The sequence below is a fragment of the Grammomys surdaster genome, unplaced genomic scaffold (genome assembly GCF_004785775.1).
Source record: "Grammomys surdaster isolate TR1022 unplaced genomic scaffold, NIH_TR_1.0 240, whole genome shotgun sequence".
Classification (NCBI taxonomy): Eukaryota; Metazoa; Chordata; class Mammalia; order Rodentia; family Muridae; genus Grammomys; species Grammomys surdaster.
The window spans coordinates 2,046,088-2,068,954 of record NW_021604685.1 but is presented as its reverse complement, the minus strand read 5'-3'; the positions used below and the strand labels follow the sequence as shown (position 1 = coordinate 2,068,954).

The 22,867-nt window shown below is 35.0% G+C and overlaps 1 protein-coding gene across 1 annotated transcript in view; it reads left to right on the top strand.

The window, feature by feature from the left end:
• The window catches only part of Eda2r (ectodysplasin A2 receptor), a 32,652-nt gene that overhangs the window by 5,407 nt on the left and 4,378 nt on the right, over positions 1–22,867 (top strand). The window contains exons 2-6 of the mRNA XM_028774365.1: positions 609–705; positions 8,139–8,243; positions 20,234–20,412; positions 20,930–21,015; positions 22,560–22,724. Of these exons, the coding sequence (XP_028630198.1) occupies positions 8,157–8,243; positions 20,234–20,412; positions 20,930–21,015; positions 22,560–22,724 (517 nt within the window). The 5' untranslated portion in view covers positions 609–705; positions 8,139–8,156. The remainder of the gene's footprint in view (positions 1–608; positions 706–8,138; positions 8,244–20,233; positions 20,413–20,929; positions 21,016–22,559; positions 22,725–22,867) is intronic.

The window sequence follows — 22,867 nt, the reverse complement described above, 5'->3', positions numbered from 1 at the left end:
TGTGGGTAGATAACTAATTATTACTCATGGCACAATTTCATGCTGTCTTATGGTAGGTAGTCAATACACAAACCAGTGACTCATTTAGAGTTCAGTAACAATAGAGCAAATCAGAGGCTTTAAATATTGGCTCAGTATTGACGTAGTCTGTGGCTTTTCTCCACTACCCTTTGCTTCTCTGCTTGGGATGGGATACTAACAACAGTCATAGAAACTCTTCACATGTGAAGCACAATCTGGAGTTTCCAGGGCACTTTCACACACATTGTCTCATTTTTTCCTTGAACATAGTCCAAAGTAGTTTTCTGTACCTTTCCTTTTACTTGGGATGATTGTTTCAGCAGAAATCAAAAGAGTATATCAGCCTGGTCTTAATTTCATTAATGCTTTCATTAATCATACATCTATATGATTTTGTAGATTTTGACATTTTTTTTCTGGTCAATTTACAGTTTTCTAAGCTGTGTTTACCTTTTTGAAAAACATTGTGTCCTTTGTGTGGTAGCTGTGTGTGCAGGCACACATTCTGAAATTGAACTCATATTATTACTGTTTGCCTTTGGATAAGTAGATGTGGCCCCGTTCAAGTATTAATTCTACCTCTACAGTGACAACTGCCTAGAAAAAGAACTATATATTTCTGCCTACCTCAGATGGGACATCACCTTTTGCTGTGTGCACTGGAATAAAAGACAAAGTAAACAGGTGAGTCTTTAATTATATACAACTCCTTTTTATTTTTCCTGAAGTTGATATCATTAATGGATGAAATTCTATCCCCACTAAGAAAATAGAAAAAGAAGCCAATGAAAAACTACAATAGGCAGCCATGTTCACTCAATTATTTTTATCCCAAGTGTATATTTTAACAAATGTAGGCATACAAGGACAAATTACTTTCTAAATATGTGTTCCAAGGATCAAACCAGTTTATCAGGCTTTCCTGAGAAATCCACTGCTCTACTTACTAAGCTATTTTGCTGAATGAAATTTTATTTTTACACAAACCAAACACAAAACAACATATTTTAACCCTTTTGCCCATGGGTTTATCAAAACATTATTACTATAACAATATTATCACTATTATTCTATGGAAGTTCTTTTTACCATTTGCTCAAACAATGAATGCTTATTTAGTGCCTACTCTGTAACAGGCACTGTTTTAAGTATTTTGGATGGAGTAGTAAATATAAAAGGTATAATGATCTCATGGTGATTCCACTTTAGTTGGAGAAAAAATAGAACAAATGTTAATAAGAAAGCCATAATGTATAAGAAGGTCATAAGTACTATGGAGAATAATGAAATGAGAAGGGATAGAATGATTAGGGAAATTCCAATTTAAAATAGTAGCCAGAGAAGCCTAATTAAGAAGATAGTATAATAATAAAGAACTGCAGAAGTAGAGAAGTAATCAAATGTATGTATTCAGGAGAAGATTCCAGGCTTGAGAAGGTATGGTGACCTTCTACTGAAAAGATCCCTGCTTAATTTGAAGAATAGCAATGAGACCACTATGGCTGCAGTGAATAGAGTAAGGGGAAGAACAGTAGAACCTATGGCTAGAGATAACACAGGAAGATTAGGTAGCCAGATTATGTAAAATACCACCAGCCATTAAAAGGACTTCAGATTTCTTGTGAGTAAAAGGAAAAGCCAATGAAAGTGTTGAAAATAATGTAATCTAATGTTTTAAAGGATCCATTGAAAGTGTTGAAAATAATGTAATTTAATGTTTTAAAGGGTCCATTCTCCTATTTTCTGCTTATTCATCTCTCATTCTCCTACAAAAAAGAAAATATAGGTAGATTACCTCTGACTATGGAACAGTAAGAATTCTCTTTTATTGACTGTGACTTATATTCAAGCAACACAGAAAGCTAAAGAAATCCTTGCATCCACACTGTTATTTAGAATAGTTGTACTTGAGAATCAATGGATAAACTGTATAAGTTCCAGAAGCTCAGACCAGACTTTGACTAATTATATCAGAAACTCAATAGTGGTACCCAGGTATCAATATATTTTGGAGCTTCCAAAATATAACTAAGAATAAAGACCACTGGTCTGAAGCATTTAACCTAATCAATCTTCTCACGATGACTATGTGGCTTGAGTCAGCAATGAGTATGACTATTGCTTTTGGCAGACTGTACCTGGGACCATTCACTATAAGTAAAATAAGAAATAGAAATTCACAAAGAGTGAGCTAGAAAGATAATATGATGCTTGATCATATGGGAATAGGAAAAGGACAAGAGAAAGCTGTGCTAGAAATGGATCTGGGCCAGACCAGAAAAGAGAAAACTGAGAGGCAGTATCTAACCGTTTGGAGCAACATCTGAACTACAGGCCAAACATCAGGAATTGATGAGAACACTATACAGATTAGAAAGCTGGATTTTCCAAGGAAAGAATTATTCTCAAGGCCAAGCTGAACAACTGCTTTGATTTGTGACAACCCTGTGCCCATGGGTGGTGATTGGACTTGCAGGAGAGGAATGGGTAGGGCATGGGCCAGCTGCTATCTTCATCACCCTTTTTTAATCTCAGGACTTCTGTACTGCCCAGGCAAAGCAAATAGCCTAAAGTCCTGAGTTCTTAATTTAGACGTGTCATCCTACAAGTTCTACCCATCCTAGATAGAGAGACCATGCTTCATGCCACAGGCATTTCTGCAAATTGAGAAGACCAACAGCCACAAAGGGTGGCCAGAAGCAGCTGCACACCCAGCAGCGTGAGTGCCTTACATCCAGAAGAAACTTAGCCAACATCATTTATTCAGGGCACAGTGAGCTAATGTTGAGATTATTATTAATGCCTACGTCATTTCTTTTCTCTTTCCTGTCTGCTTGCATTCACTCTCTTCTAAGTTATTTTCTGAGGGAATCAAGACAATGGAAACAGGTTCAGAGATTATGTAGATGATAGAGATAGGACAAGTAAAGAAGCACTAGTCACTTTTGTAATTGTTGCTTCAGCTTTACTGGATAAATACGCATATGTACATATACTTAATAAAATAATAATGTAACAATATAACGTTAAGTACAAGGATGTGTTCATACACATTAATTACCAAGTTTGGCTTAAAAGTAGAATATAGTAAATCAATTGGATGATGACTATTTATAGCAGCCTTAAATTTTACTTTAATTTTGGGGCTAACTTTGGCAATATTCACTAGAAAAATATGAGATATTTCAAGTATTAAAAAGTGAAGGTCATTTTTCTCCAGAAAAACTGAAATGTAATTAATATAACATAAACTACCATTTCAAGTATGCAACTTCATACTTTTTAACATATTCACAAACTTCTACCATGTAATTCCAGGTCATTTTCATTGTGCATTGACTAGTCATTGTATCCTCCACTCAGCCTATGGCAAATAATAAATCTGCCTTTTGTCTCTGTGGATTGTCTATTTTAGACATTTCATGTAAATAAAATCACATTATTGCCCTTTCCTGTCTAGCTACTTCTCTTAATCATAATAAAGATTGATTATACAATATAGTATACATTATATATGTCATTCCTTTTTCTAGATAAATACTGTTTTCTTTTCAGACACACTAAGTTCTATTTATCAACTTTGTGAGTTTATGGACATTTGATCATTATTATTATTTTTTTACTTTCTGTTATGAATATGCTTCTAGGAACATTTATGTACAAGGTATTGTGTGAACATGTGTTTTCGCCTCTTGGCATATGTATTTAGGAATCTCTATTTAGAACTAATTGCTATATCATATGATAACTCATTGCTTCACTTTTTGAAGAACTGATTAATCATTTTCTATAAATGATTCACTATTTTAGACTCCCAACAACACTGTATGGCTAGAAGAGAGATGCTCCCTGAAGGGGTCTGAGTCTGTTGGGAGCAGTAGCCCCCACTATACTCAATCAGTGACAGAATGCACTATGGTTCCCCTTTACTCATATTTTACCTGCATGACTAAACAGTGACGAATGCTTGTTGGTCTGTGATTGTAAGAGATGTGCACTCTTTTTCCAGAAAACAAGCATATCCAAAGTTGACAGAAATTTCTCATATTCTAGATGTGATTGTTCAACAGACTACCAGGGTCTCAGTTCCTTAGCTTCTTGTTCCATGTTGGCCCAAGTCCAGTTGTACTTTCCAACTCCAGACGTTCCAGATCACTTCAGATCTAAGAGGAGGTTCTTTCTTAGTCTCATAATCATGCTTTGAGACCATAACAATAGTTTTGAATTTTTAAGTACTAAATTTCAGCATAACTTGTCTTCCTACCATAATCTAAGATCACAAAAACTTATATCTATAATGTTTGATCAGAACAATTTTAAATTACACATTTTAACATCTCTTATAAGAAATCATATAAACTAGAAACAAAAATGTGATGTCCTATATTTGGAGTTATGTGACATTAAATGCCAGTGAAAACAAAAATGCCAGAAACTAGAATGGCAATTACCTATGGGAAGGGGTCATAGTTGCTGAGAAAGGGATACAGGGGAACCTGAGTAGGCAATGTAAAGGCTCCACATCTTTACCTGGAGACTATTTTCTGTCACAAACCATAGATTTTTGTCTACTGCGTCTGGGCTTTGTGCAATGTTGATCTGTTTTTTTTTTTGTCCATACTTTTCTTCCTTTGTTGTTGCTCAAGGCATAAGCAGAATTTCTGAGTATGGCCAGTACAGTACAGTTGAAAGGATTGTGAACTTTGACAGAAGCAGAAAGAACCCCACCCAGCCTGTCATGCTCCAGGAGAGGAGACCAGAGATGCTTGACAAGTTCTTTCACCTCCCATCTCTCCACTAATGTAATGATATAAAAAGAACACAGTCCCATGTCAGGGATCAGCCAGAGCATTGGCTTGTGACAATGGGAGGGATTAATCTGTGGGAAATGATCTGATGCTCAGTAATGTCCCTAATATTATCCCCAATTAATTTATATGTTTTTTTCTTTCCACTTCCATTTTAGAAATAATTTTTCCTGCAAAGTTTCTAAGCCTTGTCTACTTAATTCTTCTTATGTAGAAATATCATGACGAGACATATTCAACAAACACCAAACTAATGGTCAGTTGAGCCAAGGTGATGTAGACACTACACACATTGGAGGAAACCTGTTTGTTAGCCTTAGGTTATTGGGAAGAGCAGTTGCTGAGGAAGTGTGAGCTCTGAAGACATCTGTTTCTTGGCATGATGTCCATGTTCCTGATGTAGTGGGCCACTGAAGTATTTTATGTGCTTTTCCTGTTCCTTTCCTGCAAATCCTGGGAATGACAAATGTGAATTCTCTTGAATTATTCACACTTCTGAAAAGCCTCTTGTAAATCAGGGACAAATCTACTAATTACCATGTAGTAACACTTGCAGGAAGCTCTTGTATTAGATACTTTAACATTATACTGTTATATCCATCTCTTTGTAAATTACTGGGGAAAGTACCTATTGTTAAAATACTAAATTTATGGGTAAAATGAATGATGTGAAAAAGAAAACAATTTTAAAAGCTAGTGAATGGCATAGTTGTGATTCAGACCCAAGTATCATTGACATGGGGTTATAATGCATTGCCTGGAAAGTCACTATTAGAAAGTAAAATAATCTATGTTTCCTAGCTGGTCATATACATAGGCAAGAAAAGTAAGCATGTTCACAAACTAACAAACAGCAAGCACTGTTGGATTGCCATTTCTGTACTAACTTGGTATAGGGCATTAACTGTTCTTCACTATAAAATTCATATGTTTGATTGTAAATTGCTTACTTTTCCAAAAGTACATCTTCTATAACACTGTAGAAAGACAAAGTCAGGGATAGATATGTATTCTCAATACATAATTATTCTTTCTTTACTTTTACACATAAATTAACATTTGCTGTAGGGCACTGCTATTCACAAGGTATAAGGCCTCATATTATCCATGAGTGATGACATTTATTGCTTATTAGGCAGTTTTATCTATATACCCAGGATTCTTCAGAACAGTCCAGAGTACATGTTTTCTTTATTCTTTAATAAAAGCAGTTTCTTAAACTCCAATTAAAAGTCAATTTAATTTATGTTTTGAATAACCATTTTGATTAAAAGGAGGGACAAAGAAACTCTGTTATTTACTATGTCCTGGTATGTGTATTTGGTAGGAAGCCAACCCAGAGAACAATTTCAAATCAAGGTTAAAAAGGGAAATTAAGCTTCATGTAATTTAATAGCTATTGGGTGAATTGGAGTTTGGAAACCAAACTGCAAATAGGGTCTGGCATATGCTTCATAGACAGCACCTTCCACAAAAGTCCAGGTGCTTATGTTAAGAATTTATCTCTAAAGGAGGTCTGCTTTGTGAACCCTCTCAATGTTTTTCTGTTTCCTGGGAAAGAAAAATATACAGGAAATTCTTTCCTTAGATAATCTATGCTGGATTTGTTGCCATAATACTGAATTCCCTTATCCATGAAGGTTATGAGACTAGTAATTTTTTTCCCCTCAATGACAAGGATAGAGAGAAAAAAGGGGAAGCTTGTCTTCTGAGGGTGACAATTTGACAACAGAAGAGAAAGTGCATTCATTTTGTTCAAAAAGTAGACTTCATAGGCCACCTTCTATTGAGTGAATAAATGAGGAAAAGTTATGGGAAAAGTTATACCTCAGCAAAAATGGCAGCCAGGACATCTTACCCTATTTTTATTGATGACCTTGGAGGAGGAGATTGGGGTCACATCATCCTCTCTTATAATTAGAAACATACATTAAGAACTTTCAGTAGGTTGAGAACCCACTTGAATCTTGTATAAGATTAGGGGTGGCAAAAATGTCCTACCAGAGTTTTATTTTCAAATTTTTCATTCACAAATGAGGATTATATTTTTTAATATTTATTTATTTATTTATTTATTTATTTATTTATTTATTTATTTTAAACTCAGATTGTATTCCCCTCCCAGTTCACCCTCCGACTGTTCCACATCCCATACCTCCTCCCCTACCCCCTGTCTCCACCAGGATGTTCTCAACCCCCACCCCAATCCAACCAGACCTCTAAACTCCCTGGGGCCTCCAGTTTCCTGAGGGTTAGGTGCATCTTCTATGACTGAACCTAGACCCAGCAGTCCTCTGCTGTATATGTGTTGGGGGGCTTGCTGCCTGGTTGGTGGTCCAGTGTTTGAGAGATCTCAGGCGTCCAAGTTAATTGAGACTGCTGGTCCTCCTACAGGGTCACCCTCCTCCTCAGCTTCTTCTAGCTTTTCCCAAACTCAACCACAGGGGTCACCAGCTTCTGTCCATTAGTTGGGTGCAAGTATCTGCATCTGACTCTTTCAGCTGCTTGTTGAGTCTTTCGGAGGACAGCCATGATAGGTCCCTTTTTGTGAGCACTCTGTAGCTTCAGTAATAATGTCAGGTCTTGGGCCTCCTCTGGATTATATTGTCCATATTGCTTAAATCAGAAAACTATTGAAAATATTGACAAATAATGACGCGTTCACCCTCGTCCCGCAAGGAAGACGCGACACTAGCTCTTCTTCTGCAGTTTATTCAGGACCCTTTTAACAATCTTCTGACCCCGGGGGAGCCCCTGCCCACAGGCTAAATACTTCATGGGCGGCTGACCCCAGGAATGCCACATGGCAAATACCGATAGGCACACATATGCGGAAGCCAAGCCAAATAAGGCACAGAGAGTACCCGCCATCAGGCCAGGTGAAGGCGGAAACCAGCGCCATTTTTAAGGCGCGGCACCATGCGGCTCTCCACAAAATAAAATAAATGTAAAGGTAGTTTTTAAGAGCTTTTCACATATTTGATTGTAGCCAGTAAAAGGAAGCCAATGGTTTATCTAATTTATTTATTAATTTTTGCCAGTAAAAGCTCCTGATATAACTCCTTTGCCTTAATTACCTTACCTGTAAAGTGAAATTAATAATAATTTGTGACATCTTTTTGGAGAATTGAATGCATTGCCACATAGAACGCATTTAAAAGAGTTCTGAGCATATAGTCAGTACTCTAAAAGTTTTAGTTGCTTTAGGTTGGCTTCCTTGGACATTTTCACTAGAGGATAGAGTAAAGAAGACACATGTACTTTAAAGTCTTTCTTTAAGATCAGTAGTAATTATTTTTGTACCCACAGTTTTTTTTTTTTTTCATCATGGATTGTCAAGAAAATGAGTACCGGGACCAATGGGGGCGCTGTGTCACCTGCCAACAATGTGGCCCTGGACAGGAGTTGTCTAAGGTAAAATCTTTTGACCAGTACTTCTTATTTTTTTAAATCTCAGGAATCTTGAAGTGTGGGTGCCTTTGTGTGTGGGGGGGTGGGGTGGGGTGTGTGTGTGTTGTGATAGGAATAAAGAATGTTTAAAGAGAAAAAGATCTGAGAAAACCAATATTAGCAATACAGTCAATCACAGCTACGAGTAGTTCAGCAGATATAATGAGATGCAAATAGTATGCAATAATCGTCATTGTTCACAAGAAGTGAGGCAAGCAGACTTAGAGGCAGGGAAGAGTTTAAGATACTAGGGTACCTTATGAAGTGATATTTCAATACAGAGCTCTAAACTTATTGTGAAAAAGAAATCTGTTAAGCAAAGCAACATATACTTAATGGTAAGGACATAGGAAAAAAGAACTCTCCTACACTATGGTAAGAATGAAGCCCTGTTGAAAAATTGCATGGAAGTTCCTCAAGAAATTAAGAATAGGCATTTTCAGGGAAGTTGGCAGATTAGAGATCTTATGATACAACTCAGTGAAAGAAAACAAGATAGTACAGGATAATCTCTATTCTTGCAAGAGACAGTAGCTGTAAATGGACTTATTAAGCCAAGTGAGATCTCTGTGGGGAAGCAGACAAGAGTGGCTGTGAACTGGTGCCTAGCTGCACAAATTGGCTCTGGTGAGGTAATTGGAAACCACGGGGAGGCACTTTACAGCACACATACTCAGCAGCACTGCAGTAACAGTTAGCTCATAACCAAGGACTGGATAGCAATTGGAGATGAAGCCTTGGAACTAAAGCTTAGGTCTCACAGCAGGGCTCTGGTTGAGGTTAAGTGGGACTTGCAGGACAAAGCCTACACACCTCCTTTCCCTTCCCCATACAACAGCATGGTGGCACAGCCTGAGGAAAGACTTGCCACAAAACCTGGGTGGGCCCAGGGACTGAAATATGATAGTGCAATTGACACCCTCTTTATTCCAAGTTTGTAGCTATACTCTATGGAAACCCACAGCAAGGAATCCCACCCTGGCTTCTCCAGCACAGTGATGCCAAACCACACACAGTATCAAGAAGGGAATTGAGAACTTCACTGCTCATCTCACAGCAGCTGTGCCAAATACTCAATCCAAAGTGTTATTATCTAATCTCTATGGGACAATACATACACAAAATCAGGCTTTACAGCTTTCTACTGGAATAAGAAACAAATTGCATCTCCCCCATTAGTGCAATTTGCCAGAGGAAACTTTTGAAGGGAAAAGAAAGAATTCAAAACCCATTCCAAGATGAAAGAAATATTGACTGATATGATTTTTCTAAAATCCCAAGTATTTTTATTACACTTTTTCTCTTTTGCCACTGTCAATGTTTTTGATAATTTTTATGTTTTCTTTTCATTTTTAAATCTTAATTTTTGAATAAATACTCTGAAAGTGTCTTGTTTTACATTATACATTACTTAGTTTGCAAGAAAGTTTTGCATGATTTTTAACCCATTACACTATTCTTTACTCTGTAGTATTTTTTCCTACATACAGCCCATGTACTTTCTTACTAATTTCCACTCCCTTTTCTATTTTGTCTTCCCTGTCCTTCTTCTTTCTCTTATTAACTCTAGCCTTCCAAAACTTTAAAAATGGTTAAACTATTAGACACTAACAGTATCTCAGCTCTCTTCTTCCAATATTTTTCCTCATCTGAATTTTCTTCCAATTGATTTAACATTAATTCCTGTACTTACCACATTCCTTCTGCTTGTAATCTTGGTAATTCTCCACTATATATCATGTTGCAATGATTGTTGCTTCCTATTATTTTTGTTGTTAGAAGAGGAATTATGCTTATGTGGTTTTCTTCTTTTGGGTTTGTTGTGAGATTAGTTTCTTGCTTTTTCTTAGGTCTAGTTTTCCTCCTTGTGTTTGAGTTTTCCTTTTATGATTCACTGTAAGACTAGATTGGTGGAAAGATATTGTTTAAATTTGTTTTTTTTATGGAATATCTTGATTTCTCCCTCTATAGTAATTGAGAGTTTTGCTGGGTATAGTAGTCTGGGCTGGCATCTATGTTCTGTTAGGGTCTGTATGAAATCTGCCCAGGGTCTTATGGCTTTTATAGTCTCTGGTGAGAAATCTAGTGTAATTCTGATAGGTCTGCCTTTATATCTTACTTGACCTTTTTCTCTTGTGGCTTTCAATATTCTTTCTTTGTTCTGTGTATTTGGTGTTTTCATTATTATGTAAAGGGAGGAATTTCTTTTCTGGTCCAGTCTATTTGAAGTTCTGTAAGCTTCTTGTATGTTGATAGGCATCTCTTTCTTTAGGTTAGGGAAGTTTACTTTTATAATTTTGTTGAAGATATTTACTGGCTCTTTGAGAATCTTCACTCTCTTCTACACCTATTACCCTTAGTTTTGGTCTTTTCATTATGTCTTGGATTTCCTGGATATTTTGGACTAGAAGCTTTTTGCATTTTGTATTTTCTTTGACTGTTGTATCAATGTTTTCTATGGGATCTTCTACACATGAGATTCTCTCTTCTATCTCTTGAATTCTATTGGTGATGACTCCTGATCTCTTTCCTAGCTTTTTCTATTTCTCCCTTTGTGATTTCTTTATTGTTTCTATTTCCATCTTTAGATTCTGGATGATTTTGTTTAATTCCTTCACCTGTTTGGTTATGGTTTCCTGCATTTCTTTAAGGGATTTAATTATTTCCTCTTTAAGGGCTTCTACCTGTTTAGTTGTGTTCTCCTGTATTTCTTTAAGGGAGTCATTTATGTCCTTCTTAAATTCCTCTATCATCAACATTAGAAGTGATTTTAATTCTGAATTCTGCTTTTCTGGTGTGATGGAGTGTCCAGAGCTTGCTGTTGTGGGAGAACTGGGTTCTGATGATGCCAAGTCACCTTGGTTTCTGCTGGCTTATATTCTTGCACTTGCCTCTTGCTATCTGGATATCTCTGGTGTTGGCTGGTCTTGCTATCTCTGACTGTAACTTCTCCCTCCTGTGAGCCTGTGAGCATATGACTTTAGGTATGTCAACACTCCTGGGAGACCAGCTCTCTCCAGGGAGGATTTGGATATGGAGAGCTGTAGTTCAGGGTCAGCTCTGAGATGCAGATGGAAACCAGAATGATCCTGTCCCAGGCTCAAGCCTGTCTTTTCTAAGTTGCTCTTGGTCATAATATTTTACCACAGCAATAAAAACCTTTTTAAGACAGATGGAAAGACTGCTGATATGCACAAATGAGAAAACAATATTCTGAAAATGGCTATAGTACCCAAAAAGCCTATGTGGTCAATATAATTCCTTTCAAAATATCAATGCCACTCTTCACAGAAGTAGAAAAAAATAAATAAATTCATGTGGTAACACAAAAGACTCTGTACAGTGCCATCAATTCTGGGAAAAAGAACAATGAAAGATATATATTTACACATCATTTTAAATTGTAGTGTAGAGCCATAGTAATAAAAATAGCACTGGACTGGCAAAAAGGACACATGGATGGATCTGTGCATCAGAATATAGGACCCAGATATAAGCCCACACATCTACAACCAAGTATGATTTTTCATAATAATGCTTTAGAACCATGCTTTAAGAAAAGATAATCTCACCAAGAAATGTTTCTGGCCAAGGTAGATATCTACTTGTAGAATAATTAAACCAGATCTATGTCCACATAAAATCAAAGGATCACATCTGCATACCACGAAAGTTAAGAAGCAGAGACAAGGGAAAAGAGCTTGCTTTATATTAGGAAAAAAAACACTTCCTGAAAGTTTCCAAAAAGACCTTTCTTTGTATCTTATGATACAAAACTGGGTAATGGATTTCTGAATACCTAGAAGGGTAACTGTGGAATGTATGTTTGATACACAATAGTGATTCTGTCATGGTGTTCTAAACAAATTAAAGAAACCGTTCTTGATCCTGGTCATCATACTACCTTAAATGAAATGAGCAATTGATTATTCAGGGAGGCCAGTGATGTTTGGTTAAGTAGCTAACAGCATCCAAGACATTATTTCTGTTCAGTTACCTTTATTCAATTTTATATTTCACTCATGAATTACAAATATCACTGTAAATAAATTAATGCAGAAAATTAGCAGTACTTCCTTGGGATATTTTTCTAGAAGTATAATTTGTAAGCTAAATGCAACTTTAATATTCTTGAAATATATAAATAGATATCACATTTGAAATGTTTTACTAATTTCCATTACAATTGCATGTATTTTCAATATGCATAAAATTCCCATGTCCCAAAAGTCAAACCCCAAAATGAATAATGCATATTTCTATCATCTGTTACTTTTATGTTTTCTTCTATAATATTAGTTACTAATTTATGAAGCTTTGAGAATTTTTTTTACTTTTCAAATATTTGACAGGGAAATATACTAACCTTTCTCTTTCTTAGTACAATGTTTATTCTTCAACTTCTACTCAAGTACTTGAGTAGCAGACATTATAAAATAAAGTATTTTTAATCCTTTATATAATAAATAAATATATTAAAATCGGAAATGTTTTTTAAATTTTATTTATTTCATTTTTTGTATACACTTTTTAATACATTTTCTTTTATTATGTTTATATGATAATATGGTAATATATTCTTAGAGTTAAAATTCTATATTTTAAGCATAAATGATTCTTGATTATAATTTTCAGTTAATTGCTCTTGCATGTTATACAAACAACTTTTAAAAAGAAATAACTATACTTAATCCATGGTCAGCATCAAAATTTTGGTGTCAGAATCATGAAAGCATGATAAAATTAAGATAAATGTTTCCTGGTTATCAAACTGATTAGTAGCAAAACCATTTGGAAACTTGAATCATTTAAAAAACAAGACTCCTTTTGCCTCCTAACTATGAAAGATGATTTTCAACAAGAGTTTTAGATGATAATTTGCATGTTTTTAATTCTTAGGAAATGATTCATTCATCAGTGAAAGAAATGGCTACTGGGGGCAATTTGATAGTATCTGCTTTTGTCTACAATACTCATTTCTGCTTTTTAATTGCTTTGCTTAGATGATTTAAATTTAAGATTACTATTGATTGACACTTTAAGGTTGAAGGCTGCTATTTTATTGTTGTGCTCTGTATTTCTATTCCTTTCTTTGTCTTTTCTTGCCTTCATGTTGGTTATACAAAGTTATAGTTTAGAACTTCATCTTGATGTAATTGTGTCAATTTTATTGTATTTCTTTGTATTATTTACTTAGCTGTCCTAAATATTAAAATACACACATGTGACTTTTCAGGGTCTGCTGGTTTCAATTTTTTCCCATTATGAATATAGAAACATTCACTTTTGCCCAGTATCTTAGTCAGTGTTCTATTGCCATGAAAAGACACCACGACCCCCCAAAATATTTTTTTCTGTTTTCCTTGAATTTTTATTGGATATTTTATTTATTTACATTTCAAATATTATCCCCTTTCCCAGTTTCCGCTCTGGAAACCCCCTATTCCAATCCCCACTCCCCCTGTTTCTATGAGGGTGCTTCCTCACTCACTCCCAGAAACTCTAGTAAAAAACATTTTTAAATGGGGTTTGCTTACAGTTTCAGAGGTTTAGTCTATTATCAGCATGGAGGGAAGATGACATGGTACTAGAGAAGTAGCTTGAAAGTTTTATATCCAGATCCAAAGGTACCAGGAAAAGAAAGTGACACTGGGACTGGTTTGGGCTTTTGAAACCTCAATGTCCACTACCTCAGTGACATACTTCCTCCAACGAGACCACACATACTCCAACAAGGCAACACCTGCTATTCCTTTTCAAATAGTGCCACTCCCTGATGAGTAAACATGGAAATATATGGACATATGGTGGTCATTCTCGTTGTGCCATTACACTCAATGTATTCCTATAATTGGCATAGATATCAGATGTGATATTATGGTATCATCACCATAAAATTTGTGAAAAGAAGGTTTATTTTTTTAAAGGTGATTTTTTGGCTTTCAAAATTAAAATATGATTACATTATTTTCTTCCTTCCCTTTCCTCCTTACAATCATTACCATGCATTCCTCTTTGTACTGGTGTGTTCTCTAGGAAAGACTAATTCTCCCACTCTGAACATTTTTCACTTGATTGAAGCTCTTTGTATATGGTTAAGGTCTCCTAGTTTTCCTCTTTAACTTTAATATGCTTATGTTGTTGTACTTGTTCTGCTCATGTTTAATCACTCATGTTGGTAAGTTTAAGAGTGTATCTTGGACATTGCTAAGATACTCAGTGTCACAGCAAACTTGCTCATTCTCACATTCTAACACGCTTTTCACAGTATTCACTGAGCTTTGGGTACAGGAATGGTTTTGTAGATGTATCGACTGCGGCTGGGCATCACGACATTGCATTTTGATTAATTGTGATTTTTTTGTAATGGTCTCCTGTTACAAAGAAAATTTTCTTAGATAAGGGGTAACAACAACACCATTACTATACTTTGGGCATAAAGACATTATATAGAATGTAGTTAGGGATATTGGTGGTTTAGTACAGTGGTAGTTGGAGGTAGTTAGATCCAAGTACTGTGACTACACTAGCACTAGGTAGTTGAAAAGGTTTCCTGTACCTGGCATGATTTTCCTCTTGTTGAACAGGTCTTAAGTGAAATTAGAAAGCTGTTGGTTACCATTGATATTTTATATTTAGGTCTTTCCTCTATTTGGATTTAGATTTTGTCAAAGGTAGTAGATACAATTCTGATATCTTTCTCTTACAGGTAGACATCCTGTTTTCCTGGTACCATTTGTTGGATATACTATTTTCACCAGTGTGTTTTTTGGCATCTTTGTAGAATATTAGATGGATGTGGTTATACATACTTGTGTTTAAATCACCAGTTTTGTTTCATTCATCAATATGTTTATTTTTGTGCCATTATCATATTGTTTTCATTACTTGACCCAGTAATGTATTTTGAAACTGGAATGGGTTTTACTCCCTGGAGCGTTGTGGCTCCATGTAAATTTTAGGATAGTTCATTTCTTTTCTATTTCTGTAAAGAAAAAGATGGAGATTTTGATTGTGATTGCATTAAAATTCTAAATTGCATTTGATAGAACACTCATTTTTACAATATTAATTCTATCAATCAAAGAGCATGATTCATGTTTCTACTTTCTAGTGTCTTTATCCCTTTCTTTAGAGATTTAAAGGTCCTTCATATCTTTGGTTTGATTTATTCCTGGGCATTTAATTTTCTTTGAGGCTACTGTGAATGAGAGGCTGTTCATGATCTCTTTCTCTATATGTTTTCTGGTTGGTAGCGGTAATGGTGGATCACATTTTTGCTTGTTTCTACAAATCTTCTGGGGAATATTTGCAATCTCTAACATGTAATATCATGTCATTTAAAAATAGAGATAGTTTAATTTATTGTTCTCAGTACCTCTTTAATTTCCTTTTTATGCCTTAAGTTGTCTGGCTGGTGCTTACAGTATTGAAAAGAGGTGGGAGCAAAAGCTCAGTTTTGATAAATGTATTTTTATGATTCCAATATTTTCATCTTTCCTGAAGCTTTACATGCTACCAGTTTTGATCATTTCTTTCTGATTGAAAAGTTCTAGTAACTACTATTTTATAGTGTGTCTACTGGGCAACACAGGAGTTTTCTCTTGCCTGAAGAATATTTTTATTTTGCCTTCTTTTTTAAATTGAAGAATATTAGAATTTGCACTTGGCAGTCATGTACTCTCAACATTTTAAAAATATGACTTAAAACATTCAAAGTTTCAGACAAAAACTCACTGTCATTTCAGTGATTGTTGTTTTAGAGTTAATGTCATACTATCCTGAATATTTTCAAAACTGACCTTTGCCAAGAAGTATTATTATATACATATACAATATACATAATTTCCAGTTTTATTATAAATATACATAATACACATATACATACACATGTATATATATATGATGTATATATATACATGTGTGTATATATATGTGATTATATATATACACACACGTGTGTGTATATATATGTGTGTGTGACTGACTGCATGAGGATTTCATGTAATATACATGTGTGGGGTATACAAATACATGTGTATAGTGAGGTGTTTTTCAACCTATGCCTCTGTTTTCAAAAATAACAACTTTGAGACTCAAACATATTTACAAATACCTAGACCACATAGCTGCGCATGTTCCTCTAACTAACTCATGAGTTAATGCCTCATTTATTTGAATCTAAGTTCTTCCACATGGCTGATTACCTGTATCCCAGTTCCATGAGTCTCCTGTTTCATATCCCAGTGTGCATTCTCCCCTTTCTCTCTATCCCAGAACTCAATCACTCTGCTGGATGTCCTACCTTCTATTTCCTGCCTAAGCTTATAGACAAATCAGCATTTTATTCATAGCCCTGCATCTGTACACTACACAAGAGATTCTTTCTACACTTTTATGTATTTGTTTTAACTTATTTTATGTTGTTAATTGGACATCATATTTGGTGATTTTTTTTTCCAAATCTATGAAAATTTTAGCCTTTGTTTCTCTGACTATTTCTTGACCACGTTTTATTTGTTTTGATTTATGCGATTTTGGTAGTTTTATTTCTTGATGTGTTATATTAGCCCCAAAATTCTCCAGTCATTTCCTTGTTTTTGTCTATTTTAGTCTAATTGTCCTGCTATTTGAACTGTATTTCTTCTATTGTTTTATCTTCAGGTTCAGTGATTTTTCTAATTTTCTAGTAATCAGCACAACCAGTCAATTTTGTTCATTTATTCAGTTATTTTTATAACTTCTATTTGGCTCTTAAAAACAATTTCTTTGAGCTGAAGATGGTTACTTTCAGCTCTAATGCCAGCATTCTGAAGCAAAATGATTCAAGCTTGAAGCCAGATTGGGCTACATGATGAGTTCCAGGCCAAATAGTGCTATAGAGATAATATCTTAAAGAACCAAATTTGCCTAAAAGATTTCATTAATGTGCTTTGATATTTTAATTTTATCTCATATTTAAATGTATTTTGTAATTGTTTGTCAATGCATTTTTTGGGTGCTTTAAAATCCTTGTTAAGTAATTCCAATAATTGATTAATCTAGCTGGTGGTACCTGATGATTGTCTTTTTTTCATTAATCTGATTTTCTTGGTTCTTGTTATCATGGGTGTTTCATTGTGTCTGATAATGTGTTTCATCAATTATTTGTCTAATAATTTTTTCAGGAGACTCAGAGTCCTACTAAAACCTTCCATTTAGCAGGCTACATTAACATACGGGTTCCAGCCTTTTTTGTTGATGTCACTTTGAAAGACTAATTTTCTGTATCCCTGGTGAATTATTTGGTCTGTATAGTATTTTAGTACTGCTGGATCTTACATTACTCTGCTATTTGATATTTGGAAAGATGTTTCTGGAGAAATTTTTCTATTTATCTCATGTGAAGTAAAGAAGTCTCTGAGTTTTGGAGATTAAGAAAATTTCTATGACTATAGATGTTGTAGGATACTACCTGGCTGTATACACTCCAACATACAGCCTTATGTAATAGCATTCTTAGTCCCACAAGATTAAGAGACTAATTGAACTGAGTACTTGTATCAATATCCCTGTTGCTCATGTCTCCTAAAATGTAGTATCTCTGTTGAAGTCTCATGAGCTAGTCAACTCTTTTGACACAAAAAATTCTCACCTTTAAAATAGGGATGATAATGCAATCTTAGAAGTTTTTATGGTGAATAAAAATGTATAAATGTCCCTGACAGCAGGGGTTTTTTTTTTACTCTGATACTTTTAATCATTTACTCATAATACCCATGGCAGAATCATAATATATATTAGTTGCTTAATAAATATTATATAAATTAATCAGTAAAATCAAGGAAAATTCTAAACAATCAGTAAAATTATTATTTAATTATCAGTGAGTATTGATTAATTTCTATCATTGTTTCTCTAATGAGGGAGTTAATAGGGACTCATGTCTTGTTCTTCTATACTACTGGTTTACTTATTTCAGAATACATAACAATATGTAGTGTTGCTTGTTTCAATTATTATGCACTAGGCATGATGATAACAACAGCATTTGGTTTTTACTCAAGGTCCCTGGATATCTAGTCTTACTCTCTTGGTCCTCCAAGCAGTATTGGGTATGGTTTCCATCTTCTGGGTGGATCTTAAATCAAGTCAGATATTTGGCTACTCCCACAAGCTTTGGGGCACCATTGCCTTAGCATATTTCATAGTAGGAAACTGTTTTAGATTAAAGAGTTTGTACCTAAGTTGATGCTTATATTTCTCCTTTGGTAGTATACAAAGAACCTTCTGATACCAAGAACATCAGTCATTATGGGTGAAGGCTCTCCATAGGCACCGGCTAGAGTTCTCCGTGTTTAGTAATTTGTGTAGGTGTTGTCTTCAAGAATTGGGGCTATTCATTGGTTTGTAGAAAAATGCCTATAGTCTTGATCACAGCCTGGGTTGTTTGGGGGTTCCCATGGGACCCCTTTTAATTCAATTAAATATAATGCAGTTCCTCTATTCGAGACTTTGGAAACAAGAGATGTCCAGTTGGAGGATCTGTCTCTTCCATTATTTGGCTGATTCATTTAGATTGCCTTCATGTGTGGATATACTTTAAGAAACTTCTACTGTATCAAGTTTCCAAACTACACTCAAATGACTCTTAATTTTAGTTGTTTCGCCCCACCTTCTCCCCCTCATCTTTCTCTCCCCTTCCCCACCCTACTTGATCTTCTCCAGTACCCTGGCCAGTTCATCCATAACTATATATTCTATTTCTCCTTTCTGTCCATCTCCTTTTTAGATTATAGCTCAATTATAATTGGTTTAGCAGCCAATATCCACATATTCGCAAATGTACATCATATTGGTCCTTCTGGGTTTGGGTTACATTACTCAGGATGATTTTTTTTCTGGTTCCATCCATTTACCTATGCATACATTTTTAACAGGTGAGTAATGCTCCATTGTAAAAATGTACCACATTTTCTTTATCCATTCATCTGTTGAAGGACATCTAAGTTGTTTCCAATCTCTGACTATTATTAATAGAGCAGCAATGAACGTTGTTGAACAAGTGTCTCTATGGAAAAATAAAACATCCTTTGGGTATATCCTCAAGAGTGGTGTAGCTGAATCTTGACGTAGATTGATTTCCATCTTTTTAAGGAACCACCACACTGATTTCCATAGTAAAAGAGATAAAATTATCTTTGCAGAACATTTATTTTAATCTCTTCAAGTATTCAATTCTCTTATGCACAGAAAGAATGGGTTTGAGGTAATAACCCTTGTATCATCACACTGATATCAGACCTGAAGCAAAAGTCAGATAGATTAATTTTCCAGTGGATATTAAAACATTTTTACAATGACCTAGTATAAGAAGTAATTTTTCATCAATACCTAACATATACTAAAATGTGTTTAACCTATGAAAGTTTTAGCTAAAACACTAAGTACTAATTATTCTTTATATCAGATATTTGCTAGTATGCACCCTTTGATGTATTATTAAATTTGGCTTTCTTGAATGATTTATACTTAATAACGATCAGTTGTCATGTATGGCCTGTGCCATATGGAGAAAATAAGTGTATTCTTGGGAACAAAATGTTCTCTTTTACCTTGTGTTCCTATCATGCAAGCACAAAGTGAAACCTTTCATGTATGGGATTGGATGCCCCATTGTCGCTGATGTAGGCCCCAACTCTCATTAAGTCTCTAATAGGCAGAGTGTGAGTAAGACATAAACTAAAATTTGGGTTTTTCATAGTGTAATCTTCTTTATTTTGATTGATGCACTTAGCTTTACTTCATTTTATGTCACTATTCTATTTAGTAATATTTCAATTTTCAGTGCTGGTTAACAGTTGGTAAATTTATGTAATGACAAGTTGAATGAAACTTGTAGTTTGAAAACAGTACGTTCACTTGAGTTATAACATTCTCTCCCTAAACTCTTATGAACACCTTCTATATTTCAGGATTGTGGTTATGGAGAAGGTGGAGATGCACACTGCATAGCCTGCCCTCCCCGAAAGTATAAAAGCACTTGGGGACATCACAGATGTCAAACATGCATCACTTGTGCTGTCATCAATAGGGTCCAGAAGGCCAACTGCACAAATACCTCTAATGCTATCTGTGGAGACTGTCTGCCCAGGTAAGCCTACTAAACTGTATACATCCTTTTGAAAAATTTTAACATTCTTTGATGCCCTTTATTATACTACCTCTTAGACCCTTAGTGAAAGTATTCAAAGGATCAGTTTCATGCTCTAGTTAAGCTCCATGAATGAGGAATCTGTATCTTTCTAACTAGACATATCTATACAAAGTATCCAGGAATTTTCAAACACAGATGAAAATTTAGAAGCTTTTTAATCATGCTGATACTCTGCCTAAAATTTAAAGTAAGTGTCATGTTAGATAGACTACACAGGAATCATGAAGAAGTTGGCATCATATAACTGCTTGTCTGTCTCATGACCTTAGCTCTCCTTTGAGCTATAGGATATGGATAATCAGAAAGAAGATGAACTGAATCACACTTGGCAGAGATCTCACAAGGCACTCTCATAAAGAAAAGACTCACAAACATTTCCTATCATCTCAGAAAGGGCTGTTACAAGTCAATTGCTGTTTCACCATTCTGCCACTCCTTTCTGCTCTGATCACAGGTTCTACCGAAAAACACGCATTGGGGGCTTGCAGGACCAAGAATGCATCCCATGTACAAAGCAGACTCCTTCTTCTGAGGTTCAGTGTGTGTATCTATTTTTTCTCTTTTCTTCCCCAAACCTCTGTTAGTCAACAAAATCAATAAACTTCTTTATCCTTGTAGGAGGAAAACAATTCTTTGCACTCATTCCTTTGGCATATTGAACAGAGGCAGTCGCCTATGATTAAATCCCAGCATTTTAGCATTCAGAATCATTGAACCTCATTTCCCTTGTATTAAAAAAAATGTATCTAATGAGAAAACATTTGTATTCATACTTTGTGAGCTACCTGGCTAGGTTTGATGGATTAAGGAATGATACAATGTATTTTAAAAATAACACTTCTACACTTAATTGCTATTAGAGTCAATATTGCTATTAGAGTCAATACATATAGCATATGGAAATCCTTAGGTCTTAGACTACATTAGGAGCTGAAAAAAGGGCTAGAACCTAGTTTCTGCCTGTGTCACTAGACATTTACTTATTTGTCTGATAGTCTAAATTGTTGCCTACCTTCTCACATACTCTTTAAATTATTGGTGTTTTCCTAAAAATCATGACACATAAAACAGTTGCTGCAAATAAATATAACTATAAAAGATAAAATCCTATATTATCTGAGATGCTTAGATAATTAATCCCAAAATTTTGCATATTTCCTTCAGACTTTTTAAAACAATTGGCATAATAAACTTCCCTTTAGGTCCTTTCTGAGTCTTCTGTCCTTAACCTCCACAGAATCGAATACTTTTCTTAAATTTTTAGAAGGTTTTTGCTAGGCTATCCTGTGGCTAAAAAGAAAATAAATCCTATGCTTCTTTTCATAAGACAAAGGCTTTCTTCCATCATGGTCCTGTGATTGCTAGGCCAGGTAGTATTCAGTTCCTTATTACAGAAAAGAAATAGTTAAGATGTTACAAGTCGGAAGGTGACTCGGTCGAAAGGTGATACGCATTGTTTCTACTCAAAGTACATTGGTATTTTGTGTATGTTGACAGCTTTACTGTAAGGATGTATACAGAGTGTGGTGAATTCATTGGCATATTTCTCTGCCTTATTCTCTACTGCTAGCTATTTAAATGATTGTATTATTTCACATGTATTCATATTCTTAGACAATATTTGCTGTTACTTTGTGTTTTATAACATTTTCTATAAAGGTCATAAGCTATCCTTTCTTCACTTTGTTTATCTCCACTGGGTTATTTATATTAATCAATGAAAGGTCTTTTATGACATCTTAGAAAAAAATCACAATTTACTGATCCAGTGTTCACTGATGAGCATTTTAATCTGGTAATATTTGTTTTTAGGTTACATTACTAAACATAGCATGAGTGAAGCATAATATGGCATCTTTTGGTTAGTGATGCTAATTTATACTATCTTGCAGCATATTATCTCTGCTTCATTTTATTATAATTTTACTTATTCTCAAATATGAAGATAGGAAACCTAATAAAGAAGGCCTAAATGAGAAGATGTGGCCTATAGAACTTTAGGGCCCTTGTCAGAATGACAGTTAATTGCCCACTTTGACTGACCTTACCCATTGTTTTTTTTTATTTTTGTTGTTGTTTCACAGGTACCTTCCAGTTGAGCTTAGTGAAGGTAGATGCACACACTGTTCCCCCTAAGGAAGCCACACTTGTTGCACTGGTGGGAAGTCTGCTAGTGGTATTTGCCCTGGCCTTCCTTGGACTCTTCTTCCTCTATTGCAAGCAGATCTTCAACAGACATTGTCAGTGTAGTAAGTATGTTTATTTAACATTTCACATGAAACAGAAGTAAGACACTTCTTCCTTCTTTCTCTCTCTCTCGTCCTCTCCTTCCTTCCTTCTTTCTTTCTTTCTTTCTTTCTTTCTTTCTTTCTTTCTTTCTTTCTTTCTTTCT